Source organism: Charadrius vociferus, unplaced genomic scaffold (assembly GCF_000708025.1).
Source record: "Charadrius vociferus isolate BGI_N301 unplaced genomic scaffold, ASM70802v2 scaffold433, whole genome shotgun sequence".
Lineage (NCBI taxonomy): Eukaryota > Metazoa > Chordata > Aves > Charadriiformes > Charadriidae > Charadrius > Charadrius vociferus.
This window is the reverse complement of record NW_009647846.1, coordinates 1746838-1773490: the sequence shown is the minus strand read 5'-3', so window position 1 is coordinate 1773490 and position 26653 is coordinate 1746838. Positions and strand designations below refer to the sequence as shown.

Genomic DNA, 26653 nt, shown 5'->3' with positions numbered 1-26653 from the left:
GAGCTTTGTTAAGAAACACAAGGGAAAAGTCTTCTTGCGTAAAGTTTTGCAAGTTCAAAGTCTTTCAGGTGACTGGAGAAGAAACGTATTTTTGTGGTGCACTGTTTCCATGCAGGTACGAAGCACGAGGCAAGCAGCAGTACGCTGCTTCTTTTCCAGGCATAGGATACACCACGCATTGTGATGAGTCTGCATTTCTTTCAAAGGGATGGAAGGGGAAGAAAACTTCTCCTTCCTTCTCCGCTCCATCACCCAACTCTGCTCCTGAAGAAACCCAACCAGAAACCTCACGCACAGCAGAACATCCCTCTTCCACCTCTGCCCCCCAGCATACTGCCTCTGAGCAAAAGGAGAACGGTAAGGAAACACCATCACAATACCATCTACAACTGTATTTCCCTGCTCCATGCAGAACATGTCGCAGAAGAAAAGCTGCAAACCAAGTGATGGATTTCACTAGAAAATACATTGAAGGCCAAGTTGAAACTACAGCGCATTGATCAGGTCCAGCCTGGCCCACCTCTGAGCACCGTCAGCCCTTCGCTCTTGCTCGTTAACTGAGCCCAAAGTTGTGTTTCAGTAACGCATCTTTTTGAGAAAAGCAGCCTATCTTCTGTTCTCTGAAGACATCGGAGATGATGAACTATGTCTGTCCATAGGCTGCTCCAGTGGTTAAGAACTGTTAGAAATATGTGATTAAGCTCCTTTGTATGTCACACTAACTTCCAGTCATTCATTTTTAATTTTTTTCTGATTTATGTCTCTTCCATGGTTGTCTCAGGAAGTTGGTATCCTCTCCCCTTCAAATTATTTACACACACTGTTAAATGTTTGCCTACCTTTTTTGCTAAACTGAAAATACTATTTTTGCTTGTTGGCATTTTATTCAGAATTAATATCATTTTCTGTGGCGGTTATTTTTTGGCACGTTCTTAAATATTGCAGATCATTAACAGTCTGGATTGTAGAATCACTTTTTTCCAAAAAAAAAAAAAAGAAAAAAAAAATCAGGAAAGAACGGGCAGATTTCCCTAGCATTACTACTTCACCTCCGCTCCCCTCCTGCCTCGCCTTCCAAGATCTTCGACACAGAATATACCCAATTTCCAACGATGAGTGGACGAGAAGCTCCGCTAACTGCCCGGCAGTTGAGGGGAGTGGGATGATGGAGGCAAGATAACCACAGGGCACGTACAACTGCTCCGTAACGGGTCTCGCATACCAGCCATTGGTGGCAAACTGTTTTTTTAACCAGCAGAGCTGACGTCTGCCCTTCGGAGAGCGAAGCTGGAAAACGCAGCAGCCCGATGCCTTCGTGTAAGGTGTACCGAGTACAGACCCAGCTAACTAAACCACTACAAACATAATAATCCACAGTAAGTTGAATGATGAATGAGTCGGTGCGCAAAGCAGGATTGTTAAATAATAAAAAAAAAATAATAAAAGGAACCAGCTGAAGGCAGGTTATTTCCAGCTCTTGCCTTGGAAAGGCTTACCCAGTTTTGGCTGTGTGTGCTGTCACCTTTACTGGAACACCTTCCTCTGTGCCGTTACCTGTTAGCTGGATCTGGCCCCAGGTCACAACTGTTTTGCCAACCAAGAGAAGGAACAACCGCTCGATTGCTCTGCATGGACCAGCTCGGCTGTCCGCCCCGCGCTCCGCAACGACAGGCTGGACCCCGCGCGCCACATGAACGATGCTGTTGTGAGAAACAGAACCAAAACCTATTAGCAAGCGTTGGGTTTAAGACGCGACTGCTCAGACGCCCGCTTCCTCCTGGAAGAAGGGTGGCCTGGTTTTAGGACGGCACTTGGCTGCAGAACGCGAGCAGAGATGTCGGTGTCCTGTGGAGGACGGAGCCTTTTCGGGACCGCACCCTCCGTAACTCACAAAGCTGTCTCAACAGACCACAGCTGTTAAACCCTGCCAGACCGTCCAAACAGATCCCGAAGAATTCCCCAAGGAAACAAATATTTGATTACCAATAAATAAGGGAAAGCAAAGCCCCAGCAAACACCTCACAAATTAAAGCGAACTGTTGTCACCTCCCTCCCCATTTCTCCAGCGCCAGTGAACGGAAAATACCCTGTGAACTTGACTAGTCAGGGATATTTCAAAGAGGAAAGTCCCTCCAGATACAAGAGAAAGATCAGCGATCTGGCTTCAATTCAGGACATTTTATTCCAGCGCTACAGAGAAATTATTACGGGGATCTTAACTCGCTTGGGTTATCTGGACAGGCTGCCAGGATGAACTAATGCAAAACTTCTGTGCTACTTCATGTTTGCAGAAAGAGCTTGCCACCCCCGTACCGTTTCTTATAGCCGGACTACTTCAAAGCAGCCACATTTTAAGGGGAACTGCACTGCCAACACAAGCACTGAATTAAGTACAAATGCCAACCCTTTACATTCCGCCGAAACATACTGCAAGAGCTTCCACTGCAAAAAATTCAACCCTAACCTTGCTTTCTCTTCCCCTCTCATTTATTTATTTTAAATATCACCGATCTCTCTCTTTTCTTGAAGTCTTTCATACGTCCTGGCTCGCTGAAGATCCATCACTCTGGTGCGTGAGTGATAGATAGCATTAGTCTTGCATAGCTTAAGGAAATGGCAGCTGAAATATTTCACGCTGAACGTACTTCACAGTTTGAAATAAACCCATAAGGAAAATCTGCCAGAACACCTCAATTCCCTGTGGTTTTTTTGCAAACTGTAAAATAAACTTTGTCCTGAAAGCAGAAGAGGGACTTCCCAGCTCTATTTTCCACAAAGAAGACAAACTCTCCTTGCCATGTGTCATCCTGCGAGGCTCTACGCCGAGCTGCAGATTCTGCCCCACCTCAGGGAGGAGGTTTTTGGAGATGTAGGAGCGGACATGAACTGACCCATGTGAACGCTCCTCTTTCCCAACCAGCTTTAAATGAAAGCAGCAGCAGAATTACACCGCTCATTTCGGGAAGAGCCCTTATACACGTTCTCCTACTGCGATGGTATACACTACTCCTACTCCAGACTGCCAGAGAAGCTGTGGCTGCCCCATCCCTGGAGGTGGTCAAGGCCAGGTTGGACGGGGCTTGGAGCAACCTGGGCTGGGGGGAGGTGGCCCTGCCCAGGGCAGGGGATGGCACTGGATGATCTTCAAGGTCCCTTCCAACCCAAACCATTCTGTGATTCTATGATTACACCTAAAATCTTGATGCAATTTAAAGTCATTTCATGAAGAGGAAAGTAAGAACAAACGTCACAGAGATACGGTCCCCTCGTGCCCTTCCAGAGCCAGTACAAACCCCCTGGGACAGTGAAGTGACACGTAATGATCACCAGGAGGTGAAGGCGCACTGGGGGAGGGACAGGTAGAAACGTGACTGTTGGGTTGGGGGTCTAAATCCCCCCGCAGATGGAGCAGATGGCTCCCGGAGCGTGGGAGCCTCGGGGGCCTGACCTGCTTTCAGCACGGAGCCTTATTTGAGTTCCTCCTGCGTACATGTGGGAGCACGCACCCGCCGGGTCACTCAGTTAATCTGTGCCAGGCTCTTGCATGGCAGGAGCACGAATCCCACTTCCTTACTGAACCGCCGAGCTCTGTGTAGGTGTGAGAAACAAGGAAGTCTGCAGACTCCCCAAAAGAAAAAAAAAACAACAAAAAAACCAACAAAAAAACCCCCAATAGTGTAAGATCTTCTTGAGAGACAGAGGAATTAAAGAAAACCATAGCAACAAGTCAGTCCACCTACCCAAACCACCCACCCACCACCAGTTTCATTTGCTGACGCACTTCAAAAACAAGCTGGCTCCTACCCGCTCTGGAAGGTGAGCAAGCCCTGAGAGCTCATTAAATTCCCGTCTCAGCTACTCCTGTGCGCCTGCAGCGAGCGAGCGGGATATAAATAGAAGTTATATAACAGCGCTTTGTTGATTCCCGTGCTTACCAAAAAAAAAAAAAAAAGAAAAAAAAAGGCAGCATGACCTTGTTTTTCTGAATAGCTTGCCTCTGCCTGCTGGTGGAGGACTTTTAATCCTGCTAGGGATCATCTTAAAAGTTTATGTTGGACCTTGCATCCCATGGAGAGGAGTAAGGAGAATTAGCGATTTACATCCCTGCTCCTTAAAGGACCCCGATCCCACCTGAGCGCCGAGAGGACTGACACACGGGGGGTCCGTGGTACCCAACGACCATGAATGATACAAGGTGACCAAGACTGGAGGACAAGCAACACAGCTGAACCCTGACCTGGCACCTCTCCTCCTTTTTTTGACTATATTGCTCAATCACACAGATGGGCACCTCAAAATCTAAGCACAGAACCTCCCTTCGAGCCAAAAGTCCAAAAGATCCCATGATACAGGAATAGGGATGGCCCAAATAGACTTCAGTAAGTGGTATCAGCTGCAGCTGAAGTAGAAAGTGGTATCGTTACAATCTCACCTCACCCACCTCGTTCTCAATCTCACCTATGCATCTTACTGCCCCCAATAAAAGTGAAATCATCTCTGCAGGAAGGATTCCTCGCAGCTTTCGGCGCTCTCAGTGTGTTATTAGCCGGGATTGTTTGTTTCTAACACAGTGGTATCTAACGGTTAAGTGAGACTGAGACCGTGCGAACACTGAACGCACTAAAATACACGTGAAAGAGAGCGTGTGCTGCCAGGGGCATGCCATCTCCAGTGCCCTCACGTGCTGCGCAGCAGCAGCGCGTAAGGCCAGGGATTTCCTCACCGCTGACTTAACTACGAGTGCAGGTTCTGCGCTTTGCTTTGAAGGTAACTGCGGCGTGAGGGAGGGTCTGGATCCGCAGAGCTTCGTTCTGGAGAGGGCTCTCCTTCACACGGGGCCGCTGCCCACAGCCGAACGCGACGGCTGACGCAGGTCCTTATCAACACGTGCTTTTTTTTTTTTTTTAATGTCATGTTCTGAAGAAACATACTCAGAATGTAAAAAAAAAAAATAATTGAAATTATGATGTATTTTAACTTGAGAAAAACTCATTAAAATGGTGAAAAACATAGGTGATTATGTAATACATGCCTATAGCTTGCTGGCTTCCCTTTAGTTTCCTAAAAAGGTATTATTAAAAAAAGGTAGAAAAGACATAACATCCTATATCAAAGAATTCTGTCTGTTATAAACAAACAGTAGAAGTGTTAAGAGACTTCTTTTTTTTTTAAATCAATGACCAGAAGTTCTCAACCGCTATTTACAAAAGTTTAGCGATCCAAAGATATTCTTGCCTCTGAAGCATTTACCATCACATGCGATTTTGTGTGCTCAAAGATAGATAGTGACTGCTGCAAATTTTCTAAGTAGTAAATCTGGTTTTAAAAGTCCACCAAAGCACCATTACGTCACTAAATCTATGTTTTATACCACCAATACTTCTGTAACGTTTTGTAGAACTTTCTCCTGATTCTGAAGGGCAATTGCAGTCACGGAGAAAAAGAAACCCTTGGGTGTTTTGGGAACTGAAGAATAGGACAGGACAACGTTTAGGCCAACAGGGAAAGTGAAAAAACTAAAGCAGGTTGCCTGGCTGGTTCCAACCATTTCCCTGTTGATTTTTCTTAGCATCACTTATCCTTCCATTTTTGTCACACTATTCCAGAGCCAACGCTGCAGCAAGCTGAAGGACGCAGATCTGCCTCAAAGCTACTGCTCCCTCAAGCCCGAGGGCTGCGGCCGCCGCTCACGGCACCACAGCGCGCTCCTGTGTGCCACAACCCCCCGCGGGAATTGGACAGCTCGGGATTGAGTTCCTTTTGAGCATCAATTCTGCATTTATTTAGTAACTCTCAATCATCTTTGGACAGACCAAGGCACCGAGTTCAGCACAGGAAACCACAAGTCACCATGCTGGAGCTTTCTTACTGGTGGCAATGCACAAGGAGAAATGTCAATGGAGTCCAAGTCCATGAATGGTGCAAGACAGAGGTGGAGCATTTCACCCAAACCAGTATTTCCCACTAAGCCAGGCTAAGGAAGAGCTGGCTGCCGTGATTTCTGGTATCTCGCTTATTCGGAGCCACCCTGGTACTTCTGCAGCAGCAGCCAGAGCCCCGAACCCTAACGAGCACTCGAAGGAGGGCACACAACACCCACGGCTCCTCTTTGCAGCCTGAAGAGCTCTGGAAGTTAAAGCAACTCGAAGCCACGCAGCTTTGTGTACAGTCCCATCTCAAAGGAGCCTTACACATACACGGTGAGCTCCAAACCCCGGCTTGGCACGACACTGATTCGCTCTTGCCATGCCGTGACAGATGCGCGACCCTGTGCTCCACCACCAGAGGCTGCTTGGTGCTATCTCTAGTCGTGGTGGCCCCTGGTCCTCATGCTGGACATCCCCTCCTTCCCTCAGCACCTGAGAAGAGCAGATCCCACCATCATCCTCTGTGCAGGAGCAGCAACTCTGCTCAGATGCCTTAAAGCTAGGAGCAAGTCCCACTTCTTTCCTCAAAAATAATCACCTTTTGCTTGGCTGTTGACTCCTACCACCTCCCCCCTGTGCCTGCAGCCCACCCTGGGCAGAACCGGGGCCGGAGGGGAAAGAAGGCACCGCTGCACTTCCAAGGGGCGGCTCTGCATCACATCACTTAAAAAAACGCCTTAAACTAAACTAATGCCATCAACCTCATTTCACCTTCCCTTGCCGAAAATACCGACATGTGCGTGTGGGTAATTCGTCACGCAGTCTAACTTTTGAGAAGATCCCTAATTAACCGAGCGGACCGAAGTCTCCATGGAGAGGCAGTTATGTAAGGGACTTTACTTGCCATGAACTTCCACCGACCAAGGCAACCCGAAACTCCACGGAGGTGAGGCAGACTAACGGCGCATATAATTTTTATTTGGCAGATGAGAGACAAGTGCTACAGAAGTCCTCAGCAATTTCCTCCGCTGTCATTCATTCGCCAGGGTCGCTTTAACGGAGGAAAACTCGCCGTGTTGCGGCGTGCGCAGGGAAGGGACCGAGCTTCCATCCACCCCTTCCCAAGGAGATGCCGCTCCACGTGCAGTCTGCCCACCACGTGCAGCCTGCCCACGAGCAACACCACCGGCCACGCGAGCTCCGACAGCCCGGGGGGACAGGGCACACTCGCCCCTCGCCGTTTTGGGGGAGAGTGTGGAGCCGGCGGGGCGCCGCCCCCGGGCCCCCCCCCCCAGGTCCGCTCCGTGCAGAACCGCTGACGCCAGTGCTCTCGAGGTGGATGCTGAGGGTTATATAAATTAATAAAGGGCTTTACGTAATTTTCAGTTCAGTGAGCAGCAGTATTTGTCAAGCTAATTTGTTGTCCAGTTTTGACCCTGCGGTTCCACCTCCGCTTCTGTCTCCTTATAAATGAGGGCAGGCTTCCCACCGAAAAAACCCCACAGGAGCGACGAGCTCACCGGACACAGCGACGACACTTTCATCAGCATCTCTGTTACCAAAGAACCTGACAGCGCTTCTAAGCGAGTTCCAAAAACTAAAAATAACCTAGAAGAGTTTCCATCCAGAGAGCTTGAAGTGGGCAAAGACCTCTGTCTTTCTCCCGCAACAGTTAATTTATCACATCCACGATCACCCCTATAGCAAAACACAGCAGTGTGGGATTCGAGGTGCCACGCTCTACCAGCTTAGCTTCTTTCCTAAGGTAAACCGGGAATATTTTTTCTTGCCCTGCTTCTCCCCCACATTAATTTTCTTAACAATACAAGAAAAATCACTCCTGCCAATTATAATAAGGAACATTTCTAGATTTGCTTTTCTGCTGGAGTTGGCAACCACCTACTTTGCCTAGCCTTAATATTGGCCCTGCACGTATGTAATGAAACGGGAACACCTATTCCAGTTATCCCTTCCCAACATCATGGGGATCTGTTCTCCCACTAACGCTCATGGGAGTTACCCGGGAACTCCCATTATTAACCATATTACAATCATCATGTGCAAGTTCCTGTGTGTCAGTACAAACCTTTTGCTTCACTTCAGGCCGAATTCATTTCCCGTGTGAAAACCTGGAGTTAAGAAAATGCCACGCAGGGGTGACATATTTCTGGTTTTGCTGCCAAAAAGCCTTTTTACATAACCTGTCCCTATCCCACCAGTTTCCTGCTCTCAAAGGCCCGTAGATGTAAGCAATTTAGGTGCAGTAAAATTTATTCAGACTGAGCACAGAATGAGCTTGCTCAGAATGCGATAAATCAAGAGCTGCTAATAATAACCCCCAAAATTGTGAAATGAAGCTAAACTGTGCTAGACCTCAAAGACAAAGCTGGTGGATTTGGCTGGGCTGACTTTCACAATGACAAACTTATCTGATGCAAAATGAACGCAGTTATTAGTCCAGAGACCGAAGATGACTCTTCCACTGGCGGTTACTGGAAACTGCCGTAGAACTTCAGAAAATCCACTCTGCAGGCTGCAGAGGTCGTGAAGCCCTACCTACCTCATCTGCAAGACTTACCAAACAAACACAGATTAGAGAAAGATCAGGATAAAAGACCACGGAAAGTATTGGGTTCATTTCCGTAAGTGCATCTGGTTTCCACAAGCGGACAAGTTTTGCAGCGCGTTTTGTAAAAATGAAATCTTCCTAAGCAGGAGACCATCGCACCGCTGCGCTCTTAGTAAACCCTTTCTGTGTGGCAGCGAAAGACTGCTTCATAAAACCCACTGGATTTGAAGCTGTGCAGAGGGGCGAGTGCCCCCGCAGCCCTCCCGTAACGGCAGCGCTCCCCGACAGCGCGGCTGCGCCCCCAGCCGCCTCTATTTTCTGGCCGCGCAGATACACCATTCTCCCTATGCGAAGAGAGAAAAACTCAGTTACGTGAATTTACTGTCTCGGGACACCAGTTTAACTTGGGCATCGTTCAGCAATTGCTCCGGGAGACACAGACCCGAAACAGCGATTTTACTAAATCCACAACCTCCACCTTCGCTTTGATTCACCAGCGTCGAGCCAGCTGTTCTCCCAGCAGTTAAGCTTTGTGGTTGCCGTGTTTTCCCATGAAGTTTTACGTACTTGGCTTTCGTGACTCAACTACCACTGAAAAAATCAGAGTGCTGAGTATGTGCTGCTCTTCACCGGCACTGCAGTCGTCCCCACGGGCCCCGACTGCGCCGGAGCCACCGCAAGTACAGCAAAGCACCGGTGAACTCGCTACCGAGAGCCAGGACCAACTAACCAACGCAGACGGAAGTCATGGAACGTCTTTGCGCACTGATGAACCTTCTCTATTTGCCTTTTGCTATCAGGCCACTGGATTGCTGTAACACAGAATATCTACGTTACAACCCCTCCACGGGATATTTTCAATAAAGTCTCACCAGTGCTTTGCATGCATGAGTAAGAGCTCCTGGGTGTGCCCGAGACCTCGGCGCTTACTGCGTTCGTTAGCTGTAGGCATCACAAGTCATTTGGTTCCTAAAACATTCTGTACTTAAAAGCAGCCTACACCAGAGCCCCCTCCCAGCTGCGTTACAGCACGTACCCGCACCACGCGGCTGCGGGCTGCCCAGAACAGCTTCCGAAGGTACAGACAACTGCCAAATGCTTATTCCTGAGCGAGAAAGGAGGGGAAATAGTTACTCTGGTTTGCAGAAGTCATATCCATAAAGGCAAGAGCGCAACAGAAACTGGCAGGAGGGTAAGGCAGGGATGTGAAAGCGTTACACCGTGAGCACCGCGTGCCAACAGCTCACTCCCAACGGCACAGCTATTCTACAGGCTCCCAGCTCCCAGTTACAGACAGCAAATGCAAACTAAAGAATCTCCCTTTCCGGTAAAAAAAGGTGCCTTCGGAGATGGATTGCAGATTTCCCTGTTTGTTTGGACCAGACGAGCTAAGGAATGTGCTTCCAACACCGACTGGCGCACAGCGGGAAGTGACCCTGCTCAGTCCATTAGTTCTGGGTTCCAGCACAAGCAAAGGATCTCTCCGCGTCAGACTGGTGCAGAATTTGTTTTTCCTTCCAGTGTGAGAGTGTGAGGTTACCTGAGGCTCCCCGAGAGCTAGGGAGATGAAAGCTCAGCTTCCTTTACACGGGAGAAGAGCAGGAAATTTAAAGGAGTGACTCTCCCCAAGGAATGTTAATCCTGTCATTGCAGTTTAAGGCAACATGGGATTTTCAACGCTTGATTCCCACTTTGTCTTTTGCAAAGAAGCTTCACCCTAGAGCGCAACCGCAGGGGACAAAAGAGGGTACTGATTACAGAGACAGAGTGAAGGAGCCCGAAAATGTTCCCATTCCTTTCAAGGGACATTCGCATGAACGCAAGAGGTGCTGCTGTAGAGATCTAGCCCGTGTTTTAGCCGTAACCATCAACTCTAACTAGTCAGGATCAGCCCCACATTACACTTAACCAACCCCCACCACGTACTGCTGCCCAGAGAACACAGCTGCTCTTCAGCATGTCTCTGGTCAGGTTTGAGCCAGACATTTCTATGGGATGGAATCTGTTCTCACTGGCAGGCAGGTTTTCCATGGGATCGAGCCCTCAAAATTCACCTCACCCCACAGCCGCATGCCGAGGGGACACGCAGAGCTGCCCAGAAGAGGAGGGGCCCTTTCGGCAGCAGCCCACAGCGAGAGCAGGTTAAGCAGGAGACGAAGCGCGACCCTCAGTCTGGTCAAACGGTTCTCCCAGAAGGTGCCATGGAGGTCTAGTTACAAATAACGACATCGCCGCGGTGGCTCTGCTGCTGCAGCAGTACCAGGGACAGACTGCATCTTTCAAGTAGTTTGGTTTTCAGGGCAGAAAAAGAAAGGACTGGGGAGCGGTTATACCATACTGGGAACAGTGGGCCACGTATATAAGGGTTTTTTAGTTCTCTTTGCCCAAGCTCATCTGGAAATGATAGCATGTTTTATCTTTAAGTACCTAAATAAATGTTCCTAATTAGGATGCAGCACAAATGGCATCAAATGATAAGCCTAAATCTGTGTGTGTATCAAACATTTGGATGTATCACCCCTCTGAGTGAAAGGAGCAATCTGCAAAATAGACCTCAAACGAGTCACCGATTGTTTTGTTCAGACATGTGAAACACTGCAGCGAGGTAGGAAAGGGGTAACACTCTCTGGAACAGCGACGCACAAAGCCCTTTGTCCAAGACAGAAACAGACTGTTTGCGCACAGAACACACGCGAAGTCAAAAGAATCAGATATTACATGGTCAATAATCTTTGTAGGCAGTGTTTTGCTGTAATAAGGTTTTACTTTCTGTTTGGAAGAATACCACACAAGCTAGATGGTGGATGTTCACTAACATCTGTACCAGTCACAATTCTCATTTAAGGAAACCAAATCCTTGTTTAAAACACAGAACAAAGGACAGCAAGATTACCGGAGAACGGCGGTGGTCTGGAGTTTACTGTTATTTCAAATTCCAGTCTGAAATCTAGCAGCTAGTGTAAACGTCTCTGAGCGTGCTGCAGTTGCTTAAACTTACTCATAGGAGGAATCACATTAACTTACGCTACAAAGCTGTTTTGTTGTACATTCCTCTATATTGCCCTGGGAAATACCTCAATTAGTGCCGATGCAAACATTTAATAAGTTTTTTTTTTGCATGGTAGACACTGATGTTTTTCTTAATTACAGGTCAAAGATCATTTAGTCATTTCCCCTCCCATCTCCTTAACCTCCTCAAGCTTCCTGGATTTCATAAAAACATTTCCCTTCCCAACATGTTTTAGTTATAAGCTTGAAATTTTCCGTTTCCCTACCTGTATTGTAGTGTTCCCACCTTCCAGAAGGGCAATGGCTAGCAGGATGCTCTCATGGAAGACTCTGTCACTGGTGGCATTCATGATGAGATCTATGACCAGGTTGGATGCACCTTCTTTATCCAGATGACACTGGACATCTGCCAAACTCATTTCACCTCGGCTCATTGAACTCGATCCGGAGCTTCCTCCTATAAAGATGATCACGAGAAACAGGCTGAGATTCAAACCCTGCCGCCCTGCGGCGATGACACCTCTCTCTGGTTTAAATTATTCACCTATCCTGAAAGATGCGCACAGGTTTATTTAAACAGAGATGAACTCCGCTCCCAGCATTTCTGCAAGGAAGAATGGGTAACTCAAAGCACAGATCGGGCACAGCGTAAGACGGGCACTTCACATCACTTTAACGTGTGCGAGTCTGCAGGAGGCGGCGTCCTGGAGGAGGACAGCCTGGGCTGGCAACGGGAAACGGTTATTGCCACCGCTGCCCTCATTAGCAGCAGAAAATGGAAAGAAGGCCGGTGTATTGGAAGAGGATTCTGGAAGGAGCGTGGATTCAGGGATGCAAAGAGAGGTGGAGGCTCTGCAGGACCAGTGAGGGGATGGGAAAAAAAAAAAAAAAGTGAAACAAATTCCAGGGGATGGCAAAGCCTACGCTACGCTTCTGTGCAATTACAGAACCGTGAACTTCATGGATAAACAGAACAAACAAGAGAAGCGAGCAAGAGTCTGTGGAAGAGGCAGGAAGAATGAGAACTGAAGCAAAATGCTCTGGAAAGGAGAAGGGTACAGCAGTAGGCAGCACAACACACCGACTAATGAAACGTATCAACTTCAGAAAATAGAGGGGAAATAATTATTTTGGGGATTTTCATGTATTTTTTGTTTTGTTGGGGTTTTGTTGTTGTTGTTTCTGATCAGGCCTACTTTCAGCAGGTTTTTTCAGGATTACCCATTGTCTTTATTTTGAAGAGGCAAACCCCACTGAACTGTGTTTTGACTAAACACGCTCAACACTACTGACTTTTTTAGCAGTGGTCTCAAATAAACTGTACTTTATAACTGACTCCAAACCGAATTTTTGCTCATCTTACCCCACAATCTCTCTGTAATAGAGTGAAATGGGTTTGTTTCAGATATGATTAATAATCTGACATCCCCATGAGCACATTTCCCAATTGTTATGACAAATATTAAATCGATCAGGTTTCCTAAGCACATTCACTCAAAGCAAAGTCACAAAATTCAAGCCAACCCAACACAGTCTCTGTAAGGTATAAAAAGCTCTGCCTGTTTAATTTTAAAGTGCTTTCTAAAACACAGTCAGAATAAAAAGCACACTGCTCTCATCTGCGCGAGGAAAAGGCAGTCGACATGATGAGAGACGGGAGAGCGATGCTCTGCTCAGCCTGAAGTGGAATCCCTCACGGAGGATTAAAACATGTTGGAGTTTCCAAAGCCAGGAGCGACATGCAAGCGGGACTTCTTCCCCATCCATGTGGACAGCTCCTTCTTTTTGGGGATTTCACAGAACGTAACAGTAGGGGAAAAGTCCAAAGTGGGGGGGAACCCCTATTTCACCTGATTTGTCAGGCAGACACAGACACACAGCATCTGGGAGGGCAGATCACACGAACCACTGCTGCGCGGGAGCACGTCCTACCTCCTGCCCCGGCTTTGCTGGCGCCTCCGGCGGACAAGGGGCCATTGCCGAAGGTGGTGAGGCTCTCGCGCCGTCCCGCCGGTCTCACATTGCCATAGTAACGGTTGACCAAAACTTGCCTGAGTGCCTCACCCTTGAGTCAAAGAGGATAATGAAATCATGATGTGAGCTGAACGAATAAACAAACTACTAATATTCAGTAGCAAGGGGACTGTGGTTATCGTCAGCCTATCGGTAGTGAGGGAGGGGGAACCAAAACCCCGGAGATTTGGAAAAATCCACTGAGCATCTCCCAATGTGCTCGGGCAGGCTGGGACACCGGGGGTCTCATGGGGTGCAAATAAAATTATGCGTTCCCAGCACCAGAAATGGCTGCAGTTCAGATTTTTTGCTCAAGCCTTCTAGGCAGATTTTATTTTCAAAGAGCTTTTTTTTTTTTTTTTTTAAATTAAGATCTATTGTCTCAGTTTTTAATGTAAAAAAAATTGCATCTGCACAGCACCAACACAAAAAGAGGAGAACGAGAGACAGAGTAACATTAGAAATAGTTTTGCGAGAGAGGAATCCCATCTTCTCAGACCTATCCTATTCTGCCGTTTCACCAATGTTACAGGAACGCGCTCTTTTCTCCCCTCCGTCAGCAGCTGATGTGACCCAACGCCGCCAGCCGCCGAGCGGAAACCCGAGCGATCCCTGCTGCATCCCAGCTCTTTGTTCCCCGCCGGCAGCTGCCCGGGCCGCGCCCTGCAGTCAGCATCCCAGCACATGAGCCCGGGGACACTGCGGGGCACCCGTCCTCAGATAACCCCGATGCCCCGGGGAGCACCGGGCACGTCCCCGCGGAGCACGCGCCGCTGCCGTCAGCGGAGGCCGGAGGAGACGAAAACATCTCCCAGGTTGAATGTCAACCTGCCGACCCCGCGCTGCGCTCGCTTAAGGCTTTACAGGAATTCCCAGTAATTCAGAGCGCCGTACAAAAGCCGGCGGTGCTGCCAGCGACGGGCAGATACACAAACACCGCAGTTGGATTAACAGATTTTTTTTTTCTTTTTCTTTATGAGGTCTTTGTGCAAAAAAGGCAAAGCGGTGATTATTTTAACTGGGAGCTACTGCTCTGCTAATGGCAGTGCGCTGTGGTTACAGCAGTACCACCCCGAGAGGGGAGGAAGGGAATTTAAAAAAAAAATAAATATAGAAGAAATGGATCTGGCCGAGAATAATTTCATATTAAAAAAATCTGTTGGGATGAACTAAAGTATCTTGATCTCCATTCATAAAACAAGTACTTGACAATGATTTTCAGTTGTGTTTCAAATTAAATTAGTTGTCTGACTAATAGATTCAAAATGTCATTACCTACAAGGTTTAATATCAGCTGTCACCTAAGCGAAGCCTTACTTTTTAAACTTTCACAAGAGGGAAAAACGATGCACAAGAGGCCTTTGCAACACAGGTAAGTAAATGGAACAACGTAGATGTGCATCATTTGGCTCATGCAAAACTCCAGCACTGCCGCAGCCACACTGCTTTTGGTACCCACAAGAGATAACTTAGAGAAATCCTTGTACCCCAAGGGACTGGGAAGACAAAAACCTGTCCGGAAATTCAAAGTCCTTTACCAAATTTCTGACATCACTTCCAAACGGAGAGGCTCAGCGCGCGCCTGCAGCCGGTCAGGGATCGCCGCCCACCCCGCCAGCGGGTGCCAACGTCGGGGCTCCCACCCTCTGCTCCTCTCACTGCCCTTTTGCAGATTCAAAATCGCACCTTGAGATTATTAGTATGAAAGCTGCAGCACTGGAGCTGTGTTTTATGGAATCGGATGGGGATGGGGGAAGTGGCAGGGAGACAAGCTGTAAAATAAACACCAAGTGAGCTTTCCAACCAGCTGCTTCCAAAAGTCCCCCAAAAAAAGACAAAAAGGCAAGTTGCTTTGGAACAGTAGAAGAAGATGAGCGCTTGTCCAAGGGGCATATACTTCCTATCACTGCTTGGGCCAAATAGTTAACGTGTAGGAGAGGCACGAGACAAAATTCAGAAGCTCAAGCAAAATCTTATCCCAGAGGAGCTACTCTGACTGACAGCGACATGAGAGTGTTTAGTACATGATGTAGTGCTTTAACCATCCTTCTGCTCTCAGTCTGGCAGGTAAGGAAGGCTACATGACAGAACAAGGCCAAACCAGACAAAAAAAATCCTTAACTACATCTTCCTTCTACATGTGTACTGATTAGAAAGGCAACTGGATACCCATATAAGCCCTATGCCAAAAATCAAGTTATAATGGAGTTCTCAACATTACCTTTTTCCTCTTCTGTTAAACTAACTGGCAGACATCGTTTTAACTGGCATTTAAAACCAGTAATTTCTAGCACTTACTACAAAGATAACACATTGAACCACAAGAACTGCTGTTCAGTAAACTCCATCTCCTCCTCAATTTGGAAGAGTAACTAAAGCTCCTGGGGCTGTCTCTAGACTTCCCTTGTGGCCCACTGTGGAGCAGAAGGCAACTTCTATTCCACGGTCAAAACAGTTGGGGTGAGTGGAGGAGCCGCGCTGGGAGCTCCGGCTCTGAGGACAAACCTGCAGCACCTCCGCCAACTCCAGGAGTAGTGTATCCAAAACAGGACAAGTAACCAGAAAATACAAGTGGGAACTTGTATGGAGCATTTGCTGTTGCTAGTCTGAGAGCGCACTGGTCCACCGTTTTGGAGGTTTGGCAACCCACCTTCACGAGCATTTTGAATTCTAACTGGGAAGAAAAACTTTGTTTCCTACAAAATTATTCAAACCCACTGTGTTAGCTAACAAGTATATGAGTATGTGATCAAAGTAGAGGGGAGAAAAAAATAAAGTGGCATTTAAGAAACGTTATAATTAATTCAGCTGCAATGCTTGGCTCCAGAACAGTTCTTTAACCATCATGTTACTGTGGTACACTACTTTGATGCGTACAGTATGCAAACAAATATCAGATGTTTGGCGGCAGTAAGAAAAATCAAATATGCTACCTAGGAAAAAAACCCACAGCATTCGGTTTCATCTGCACTCACCACCAAGGTAAAGAGTAAAGAGTACACAAACATTATTGGACATGTCTCAGTAAAGCAGATGCAACACACAACTTGGTTTAAGTGGTATCAAAACCGTGTAATAACCTTTAAAACAGAGAATCTCTAATAATACTTAAAAGTGAAGCAATTAGAAATCGGTGCTATTCTGTTCCCAGCTACAACAGCAGAAGAAATTCAGAAATGTATTAATTGATTTTGCAGGTGGGCTGTTTACGAAGGGGGAGGTGTGGCCACAGCAGGCAAAATTCCGCAAGCACTCATTAATCTCACTTCCTAATTGCGTGACCACCACCAAAGGGGAGTGCTTCAGAAGTGTGACCAGACCAGACCAGACCCTGAGGTTTAATTCAGAGCAGCCAACCACTTGCTCCTTCCATTTGACGCAGAAGGTGCTCCAGCGCCCCGCTTTGTAAGCGTGGCCGATGGCACTAGGCTTTCCAAGAGACCGACAGCAAGCAGTCAACCACAGAAGTTTCTTACACGACTTACGCTTCACTGTTTGAATGGAAAAGGTAGAGGATTAGTTCTGAATGTGCTCAACTGCTGTACGTACCCTTCTATGATCCTCCAGTTGCCTCTGCGGTAGACTTTGATCAAGCTCCTGCTGTGCGTGCAGAAATTTCATTTTAAAGCAGAACACTAAAGAGACACTAACAGATCGTACTCATGGAAAATATTAAGGGAAGTCACAGCGGAAAGCAGGGGAGGAGATGAGGAAGACCGACTGACAAGCGATCAAAACAGAACATCTGCCCTCAATTAGCTCTGGCAGTACTCAACCCGTCCACTCTGCCGCCCTCCACCAGACCACCATGGCATGCACGGGTGCCAACGCATTCTCATGGATTTAAAGAAAACACAAAGTCTGCCTAATTTTACAGTTACCAGTAACACACAGAAGTTTTTAAGAACTCAAACCGTGCATGCCCATGCATACGTATACACAGATACACACACGCACACACAAACACCCCGTCCCGCTATACACACACTTCTGGAGGAAGTGTAGGTACTTCGACACATCTGACTGTGGTCAATGAAGCTCTTTTGAGACTGCAGAGGTCCTCCGACAAAACCTGTGGGATTTCCATTCCAATGCCATGGACTTCAGGGGGGTTCACTAAACAAAGTCCCTCGTCATGTGCGTGTTTCCAAATCAAATCTCTTGTTTAATTTCAGATATTAATTTTCAGGAATGGAACTTCCACTTTGCAAACCTGAAGTACGTTGGGTTTTTGCTGCTTTAAAGCATTTTGAAAATGTGTAGGAATGACCGCTCTATACAGGGACCCACCTTAAACCAGAAGCCATCTCCCAAACATCTCAAAGTCACTCTATGACCACTCAGAGTTTCAGTTTACATTAAAACACTATTCCACAAAAATTACAAATACAAAGGTCTAAACCACCAAACACTACATTTTTTCTTCACAATTTCAAAACATACTTATAATCTTCATATTTATATAGCTCAGAGAATCAACACTGTCCTACATTTAGACTTCCATGTTGTTTCACTTAAGATTTGCACTGGTACAGCACCCAGTTGTACAGTCTACCAATGCCATCTCTGGATGTCCCATTAACTTCCAAAGAATTTGAGATTTTATAAATTCTTGAGTCTTCACTTCTGCAAATAATCTGTTTTATGTGAACTAATGCTGGGGTATCTCAAAGGAAACGTGCCTACGTATCCAATTCACTGTAGAGCCAGTAACCTTGAAGATGTGAAGTGACCATGAGCTGTTTCGCTGTGGCATTTTAAATGGGACACCCAGCTGCGCTGGGATTATGAAGTTGCCACTAACTTCTCCTGACACCTCCATTTCCTGATCAAAATTTTTAAATACGTGAGACAAAGGGAAAACCAAATTCTGTATTAGGAGCCAGAGAAATTAAGTCTCATTTTGCTAATGCAGGGGGATTTGAGAGGAGACTTTCCAAACAGTGCCTCCCTTAAAAGCATAAGGGAAATGGCTGAAAGGAATGAAGATTTGGGACCGGTTTACATGGGTTTGGTTTTTTTTATATTTTCAGACTATCACACTGATGCTATATTGGATTAAACCACTTCAACAAATCTACTTATTTTTCCCTGTGTAACACCACGCAGGAACACACATGTCACAGGTTGTTTTACCAACAAGACACTCCACCAGGACTACTTCAAAACACCAATATTTGCCTGTTGCACAAATATAGGTGGGTGACACACCTCTACAGAGCTTTCCGTTTCTGGAGGTTGCGGCAGCTAGTTGAAAGTAAAATGCAGAAAAATTAGTCATTCTTCAAGAATCTTTCATGCCGACAGAAATCTAGTGGTCAACACTTAGGGGAAGGGAGCGAGCAAAGCACTTGACTTCAGCTGAATCATCACAAATGAATTACAGCCGTAATTACTGTTTACACCCTCCCACCCACCCACCTCCCAAACGGGCTACATTTTGACAATTTAGCAGGTAGCCTTTGAACATCCCAAACTGCTCTGCATGAACACAGAGGCAGAAGCAGAAAGCTGGTGTTGTGGATACGCGCAGGTCTGTCACGCAGGGATGCGCTTTTGGGCACCCCATGTGGACCACGCACCCAGCACTGCGACCGGCTGGGGGGGAAGGAGCCCCATCCCCAGCCACGAGGAGGAGGAGGAGGAGGAGGAGGAGGAAGCCAGGGCTGCATGACACAAAGGCAGTGGCCTTCCAATGTTAGTCTAAGTAACACTTTCAGTGGATTCTCATCTATAAACATTCTTTTTCTGAGATAAAAGATACATGATACAGCACCAATCACGAGCAATGAAATAAGAGGCTTAATGGTGACAGCTTTTCAAATTTAAAATGCTGATCATCACATCGAAACAGATGAAGACGAGTACCTTTTATCTAGTAGCGCTTAGACACACAACAGAGACCTAAACATTCAAATGAAACTGCCTACTAAATCGCGGGTAAATTGATTTAACTTCTCAGGAACAGACACTAAGAAATAAGACAAGGACAATACAGTAATACCAAATTAAGTCAGCCGCTGGTCGTCCGTGTCTGCCCAGCGGGCACACGGACTAGACAGACAAATCAAGCATAGGCTGGGAGGGCGACTGTGTATTTTAACCCAATGTCAGCTGCAGCCTGGGAAAGGCATAGCGACGGGAGAAGGAAGACCACAGGATCCAGAAGTCTAAATATGGAGAGGCTCCGCTTCCCAGGAAGGAGCCAGAGGAGCGAGCGCATCCCCCGCGGTGCGCTCTGGGCAGGGGCTCCTTGGCCAGGAAGAATCGCTCTCCGTTCTCCTCGTGGCCTTCCCCCCCCACCCCCCCGGCTAATTCACACGGCCTTTGGTCCACCGTTTCCTTGCATTGTCACCGCTCTTGGAAGCTTCACAAGCATGCAAACCATTTCTCTCCTGGTCGAGTTGAAGCAGGGGGTATTTAAGCCAGAGGACCAAAAGCGAACAGGAAGAACCTCATTTATGCAGAGGAACACACAGTTCCTGCACCGCCGGCTTTGCGCACCCTCGCTGCCCGTCGGCTGGATGCTGGAAACGCCGTCTCAGGTCATCAGGGAGTCTGGGCACATTGTTTGACTGCAGACACCGTCTGCGCAACTCGCTTCAGAGCAAAGCAAAAAAATTCCTCCTTTCTTAAGTAGTCAACAGCAGCCAGGAAATTGTGCGTATTCCCCTGGAAGGGAAATTAGGTACCTTCCGTCCAGGGACGGGGAGCGTGAAGCTGGCAGGTCAAGTGGACACGACTGCCACCAGATAACGTACTGGACTTTGGGTTCCCAAGGAAAGCTTCCACGCTCCTGGGCTTATACCGCGACTCCAAATTAACCAAACATGTGTGTACATTTGGGGGCTGAAAACCAACACAGGCAAAGAATCAGCACAAAATTAGTTTGATCTTTCCAACTCAAATTGAAGAAGGGAAAAGTACATATTCTAGCTAGCAAATTCCTGCGCCTTCCCACTGCAGCGCAGACAGCGTGTATAAATAGATCAGCGTGTTAGAACCAGCCCCACAAACTCAGCTGCGAGCAAAAGCTACTGCCCTCGGCAACGCTCGGATGGATCACTCCAAATAAGCACGGCCTTCAGCAATCTTTCAGTAAGAATATAAACTCCAAATACTGAAATTGTTATTCTTTGAGTCAAAATGGGTTAGAACAGCAAAGAGTTATTGAGCTGTAGTTACTGTGCTACACTGTGCACTATCCCGCGTGCTGCAACAGCGCAGCATCAGCCTATGCTTCCCAAGGAGGATTAACCAGGGTGGGAGAGGAGAGCGAAGCAGTAATTTTGGCAGATTTCTTGTGCCTCCATATACCTCAGCTCTCCACCTAGAAAAAAGTGGTGGTTTGGTGGGCAGGGGCAAGTTTGTGGAATACGGAACAGCAGCCAGGAGAGAGCCACGGACACGGTGGCCAGCTTTCAAACTGAAACATAGTGGGTGGCAGGGTCGGAGAAGAGTACAATGTCTTTACTTTTTGCAAGCAGCAGCAGAAGTTCCTTTCAACTTGCTGTGCAAAACCCCCTCTTCCCTTTAAAGTTTCCATTCCCGCAAGGCTGGCAAATAAACCGCTCGACATTAGCCATAACAGAAGAATTACAATTTCTTTGACCCGTTGGTGACTGTGTAGCATCCATTTCCCCAACACAGACTACGTGTGTTTCCCAGAATGGTCTTTATCTGACTCAACAGTGGATGTATCCACCTCAAAAACCACCAGAGCAAGAGACAGCTCAAGCGTGAACTCACTACATCGCAACTTATGAGATCTGGAAGAGGTTTCAGTCTTTTTCCTTTATGGTTTTGAGGAAGGTATGAAAGTTTTCTTTTCATTTGCTTTCAAAATAACAATCAAAGTTGTCTAATCCTGTCTTTCACAGAAAATTCAAACAAACTAGCACTGGGGATAAAGTGGAAACGGTTTGAGGAAACGCAGAAAGATTTTCATTCAGGTTTAAAGCCTCGGGATTGCTTTTCTCAATTTTTTTTTATTTAACTCAACCATGTAGTAAACATGCAGAACACTGAGCGCTGCAAAGGCTTGAAATGCATTTAAAAGGCAGGTGGAGATTCCAGTCCACATAGACTGGGTCTGCTCCGGATAGTGGTTTCAGCAAAACAGGATGGGAAACATCTCATACTGTAATGTTACAGCTGGGTGGGAAATAATCTTATCGGAAAACCCCACACCTTTGTGTGAGCACACACACACGAACACTTTCAAAAACCTGGTCCTCTTCTCTTCAGCCTCACCAAATGTCAGAATTTTGGCAAAATAAGGCACAAACCAGCACACATACAAACACAGTCCTCCTCCGCTTCAGGCCATCTCCGAGGTCAAAGGATTGTGAGGTGACAAACCTCAGACTATTTAACTTCCACGGGCTGATGCCATTTTCCAAACTACCACACATCTCCTTTAGATCGTTTGCCGATCAGTACCTAAATGGGATTGGAAGGCGACTAGCTGGTGCAAAGCAACAGGACACTGACACCTGTCCTGGGAGCTCCTCGAGACCAACCCCAAGCGTTTTGAAGAAGCTGAGTCAAACTAACTGGATTTGGCTCAGGAGAGAAGCAATGGCGAGAAACGAGATGCTCTGTGCGGGAAGTCGGGTTAAATTACCGAGCAGTCCCGTCTGGTCCTCAAATCTGTGAATTCAGGAACCAACCCAACTCCGTGCATATGGCATCTAATTATCGGGGTGGTGGGGGGAGATTTGGCATAGAGGAGGAAATAAAAAGGGGAAAAAATACAACTACAGAGTCAGTCAGCCAAGGATCACAGTAAGCTTGTGATAGCCAGGCTGTATGTCCAGATGCAAAGAACTACAGCGAAGAGCTCAGATACATCTTATTCCAAAAGCACTGCCCTCAGCCTTGGCTCTTGCGTTACCCTCTCCCATCAGCTGGAGTTCCAGTGGGACCGGCCATTTAGACACAGTCCTGGAAGTCCCTTTCCGCTTTTCCCTCCCTTTTCTGAATTTCTCCTCTTCTCTCTGTGAAACACACTCGGTATAGCTCTTACTTGAGAGACACACAGCAGAAGCACCACCCAGTCTGATTCACCACAGCAGACCAGGGCACGAAACATGTTGCTGTCCTTCACAACTCTTCAGTAACACCAGAAAACTCCACGTAGGTTACCTGCTTGCCAAGTCTCCTCCGTAAGGCCAACACTCTTACCTTGCAGAACTGAGAAAAAATTTGGCTAGGAAATTTCTAGTCTCTGCAGATGATATGTAGGTGTTTGTCAAAAACGCATTTGACTCGCTATGGATAAGTTTCAGGGCAGAGGGGAATAACTGGGAACCAAGAACGCTGAACTGCTTTGAGAAACTTCCCCCGTTACAGTTTACCATTGTAACAGATCTACACTGAAGTCGGCGAGCGGTGTATTTTTAGTGATGGAGGATCTCACACCTTCATAAATTAAGAGGCAGCAGGAGATTTGGAGCAGCACCTTGTCCTGGCACCGGCTCCTCCGAGCTGTACAGCTCTCCCAGAAGACCCGTGGGATTTATGGGGGACAGAGACAGAGACAGCCCCCCGGCGCCCGCCAGCACGCGACAGAGCAGCAACCACACACTTACACCCCCTCGCCTCGCCGCTGCCGCGCACATCCACACCGGGGACGTGGCTAAACGTTTTGTTGCTTTTTTCCCCCCTCCCTTATCTCAGTGAATTTGCAGAGACTTTGTGCGCTGCTAGACGATGAGGTGGGAAATTTGGCGTAAGGGCTGTCGGTGCCGGCACCGAAAGGTCACCGAGATCTGCCTACGGGAGTGCCTTCTCTCATTTTCCAGAGTTTTCAGTTGAGAAAGCATGTTTTACTTGGGCTGGGGCTTTCCTGGAGCTCGAGATCTCAGTCTCTGATATGCCACTGACCTTCAATGGGAGTGCAATCACTTACTTCTCTTTAAATCCTCAATCTTGCAACTTTTACAATAACTGAATATAGTTAAGAACTATCTTCGCTACACATTTTACATCAGCAGTTTTAATTAACTAGTAAGACGGTGTAAATACTTTTTCTATTGGTTACAAATAACCATAAGAAATGTTCCAGCCTCCTTTTCCAAAGAGCTCACCAATTCCAGTTCGTGCAATAAAAACTGTCCAAAGATTGCAGGATTTCTGAAGGGAAAAAAAATAGAAGGCAGCCCACAAAAATTTATGAGAGCCTGCATTTCCTCCGCTCGAGACATAACAAGTGAAGCACTGTCTCAGTGCAAAATACACACGAGAAATGCCTGTGGAGTAAGCTCTCTCTGCGAGGCAAATAATGTGTAAGTGCATCTCACCAGCCATTAAGAGGTTAATACATTTTCCAACTCCAATCAGAAGATGCATAAAGCAGCACGTATTTTGCACCTTACTCAGCCGTTGTAGTTTTAGTTTATCATTGATAAAGAGCACTGAGAAGGTTAATTCAGTCAACCCCTTTGAACCAGGATTTTCAGTTCCCTTTTCACCTATTTGAAACCTCAAGACCAAAGTGAAGAGGTGAAGAAAAAAGCCCCAAAACGATATTGAGTGGGTCTGCAGGTGTATTTTGCTGGATACCGTTTTATCAGCTGCACGAAGAAGTGTCATTACTGAGTAAAAATAGAAAAACCCCAACAACAAAAAAAACCCAACACCCCAGGGTTTTACTTAATTCAGCTTTTTAACTTCAAATCCTAAAAAGGATTAAATAATTACATGGGAAAGTCCGGGTGCTCATAGAGTTTTGCTGGATTTGGCAATTTCAGTGTTTGCTGGCCCCTGCCCCAGCCTTGGGTGGGGGGGAGCAGCAGAGCACCCCCTTTTTTCACCCTGAAAAATAAAATCCAGACCCAACGGTAGGGGAGCGGTGCTCAGGGGAAGCGTCGGTGGCCCCCCAGGCCCGGTGGCTACTGGCAGAGGCTCAGGGGCCAGCAGCCCCGGCGCGGCCCGCGGTGACTGTAAACATCTCCACCGCGTTTATTGGCAATTACCGCTGAAGGTCACACATCAGCAGCGGGCCTAAATTCCAGGAAAAAAAAGCTGTTCTTATGTAACTGCTGCTTGAATGTTGGCAGGTGCCCAGCGGAGCCGCTCACTGCAATGTGGCTGGGAGGGGAGGGGGGGAAAGTAGGACATCTCCCAGCCACATTCAGCATCCTGAGCATGCCACCTGCAGGTCAGCGCTAACACTTCTTTCTAGTCCATAAAATATTAATGTTTCTCTAGCAGCTATGCGTTTCAGTGCCCAAAACTCGCGCTGCAGGTGGAAACAGTGCCACGGTGTCCCCAAACGCCTGTCCGGACCCGGGAGAGTGGATGGGAACGTGGCGTTGCAAAGAGAAACGGCCGAGCTGGGAAGGAGCCGCACTGCCCGGGCTCTCCTGGACCACAGGGAACCCCCAGAGCAGCTCATCATCTCAACACCAGTTGTGAACCACCGCAACATCGGCGTTTGTATCACACCTGGACTTTTTAGTGGGTTGAGGATTGAATTAAAAGTAAATTAAGCTGTCGTGTCTAACTACAACCGGGATTTAGTTATCACTGTCGTATAAAGATTCACACTTGATAACACTCAAGAAAAATTTACCTCTGTCCTGAACCTCTTCTCCAAGAGACCAACACAGCCAACAGCTCCACCAAGAACAGGACCGCAGCAGTTCCAGCCCGGGCGGTCAAGAGAGACTCAGCCCAAGGGCTTTCATAGACAACACGCCAGTGCTTGGCGTTTTCTGCCGCCTTTATTGCTTGAGAAGCCCTCACAGAGCCTCTGCTAAGACCACCCTATTCAGCTCCTCAGCTCGGGTCAGGCCCCATCAGCCCCTACTGCCCGCCCGATGCTGCGGGAGAGCCGGGGAGCAGGAGGAAGAGGAGCCCCACCACAAACCGAGAGAAGCCCAGAGCGCACCGCTCCCCAAGATCAGGACAAAACCCAACACAAACGCGTTGCAAGGGAGGTGCAAATAAGGTGCAAAGCACTTAAGAGTTTCTGATGGGTTTGGTTTTCTATCAAAACAAATTGTGCTTTTCGGCCATCTTTCAAGATACCTTTTTCGCTCTTTATTTCAATACCGGCCGTACACAGCCGCTATCCCAAAGGGCTGTGCGCTTTTACAAGTTTACAGGAACCTGAATGTTTTGGGAACGCTGCCAGGCAACTCTCATTCTTACTGTATCCTAACTTCTGTCCCCGGAAGAAAAACTTTTTACACGAATCCTGCCACAACAGCAGATGCTGCAGAGTTCAAAAACCGTGTACAAAAAGATGCTATCGCCGTATTTCTGCCAGACCAGATCACGGTCCTCAGGCTACAGTAATAGATGTTGAAAACAAACCCCACGCTACACCGCTTCTCCTCGGAGAACTCCGGTTCCTTCTTGTCCCTCATTTCCAACGAAAAGGAAATTCCAGATAAACCCCTCAATAGAAAGCACGTGAACTAGGTATTAAACCATGCTACCCCTTCTCCTCCGTTGCCACAGCACTTCCCCGGCACTGCAAGTGCTCCCGCAACCCCCCGGGCTGCGCCGGGGCGGCAGCGCTCACCGTCCTTCCTGTTCTGCGGGGGATTTCCTACCGTCGAGGTGAATTCCAGCATTATTCACCCGGTTAGAAGGGCACTCCCTTTCTTCCCTCGCAAAAAAAACGTTAAGGGGGACTGGAACGCCGAATTTCTATCGCGCCTTTCAGTAAGAAATGCATGGGCCTCCTGGCGTTTTTAGTATCTAATTATTTGGACCCACCACTCGCTGAAAGCAGTAAGCAACTAAGATATATAAATTAACCTATGTACGCGGTCACATAAAGACTATGAAATCACGCCGTAAGACAGTTACTCTAACAGAGTTTTATCCTGAGGGAGTAAGGAGCCCTTCAGCTGGTCAGAAAAATTAAGTTGTGCATAGTGCAACAAAAAAGGAAGTTGTTAATTTTACGAATAATTGAGACTTCTGCATTCTTTGCCCTACACGTTTCCAGAGTTGACAACGGGGTGGGGGGGGAAGGAAACCCCAGGATTTCCTTTGAGATTTGTAGTGGTTCAAGCCCCGTCCGAATCCCTTTCCATAAGCAGCCAGCGCTCGTTGCCGATGGTTAGAAACACACGTGCTCCCTCCACGCGGTTGCTTCATCGAGGAGCAATAAAGTTCCTCCTTTTCAGCCTCTGGACCAAATCCTAAACTGCTCCACACGCTCTAGCTGATTTAT

The 26653-nt window shown here is 47.4% G+C and overlaps 1 protein-coding gene across 3 annotated transcripts in view; it reads right to left on the bottom strand.

Moving 5' to 3' along the window:
- ITPR1 (inositol 1,4,5-trisphosphate receptor, type 1) overlaps positions 1-26653 on the bottom strand; it is a 168188-nt gene that overhangs the window by 52740 nt on the left and 88795 nt on the right. For all 3 annotated transcript variants that reach the window (XM_009882856.1, XM_009882857.1, XM_009882858.1), the window contains 2 exons: positions 13378-13510; positions 11712-11902 (listed from right to left, as the gene is read on the bottom strand). In XM_009882856.1, coding sequence (XP_009881158.1) covers positions 11712-11902; positions 13378-13510 — 324 coding nt within the window. The remainder of the gene's footprint in view (positions 1-11711; positions 11903-13377; positions 13511-26653) is intronic.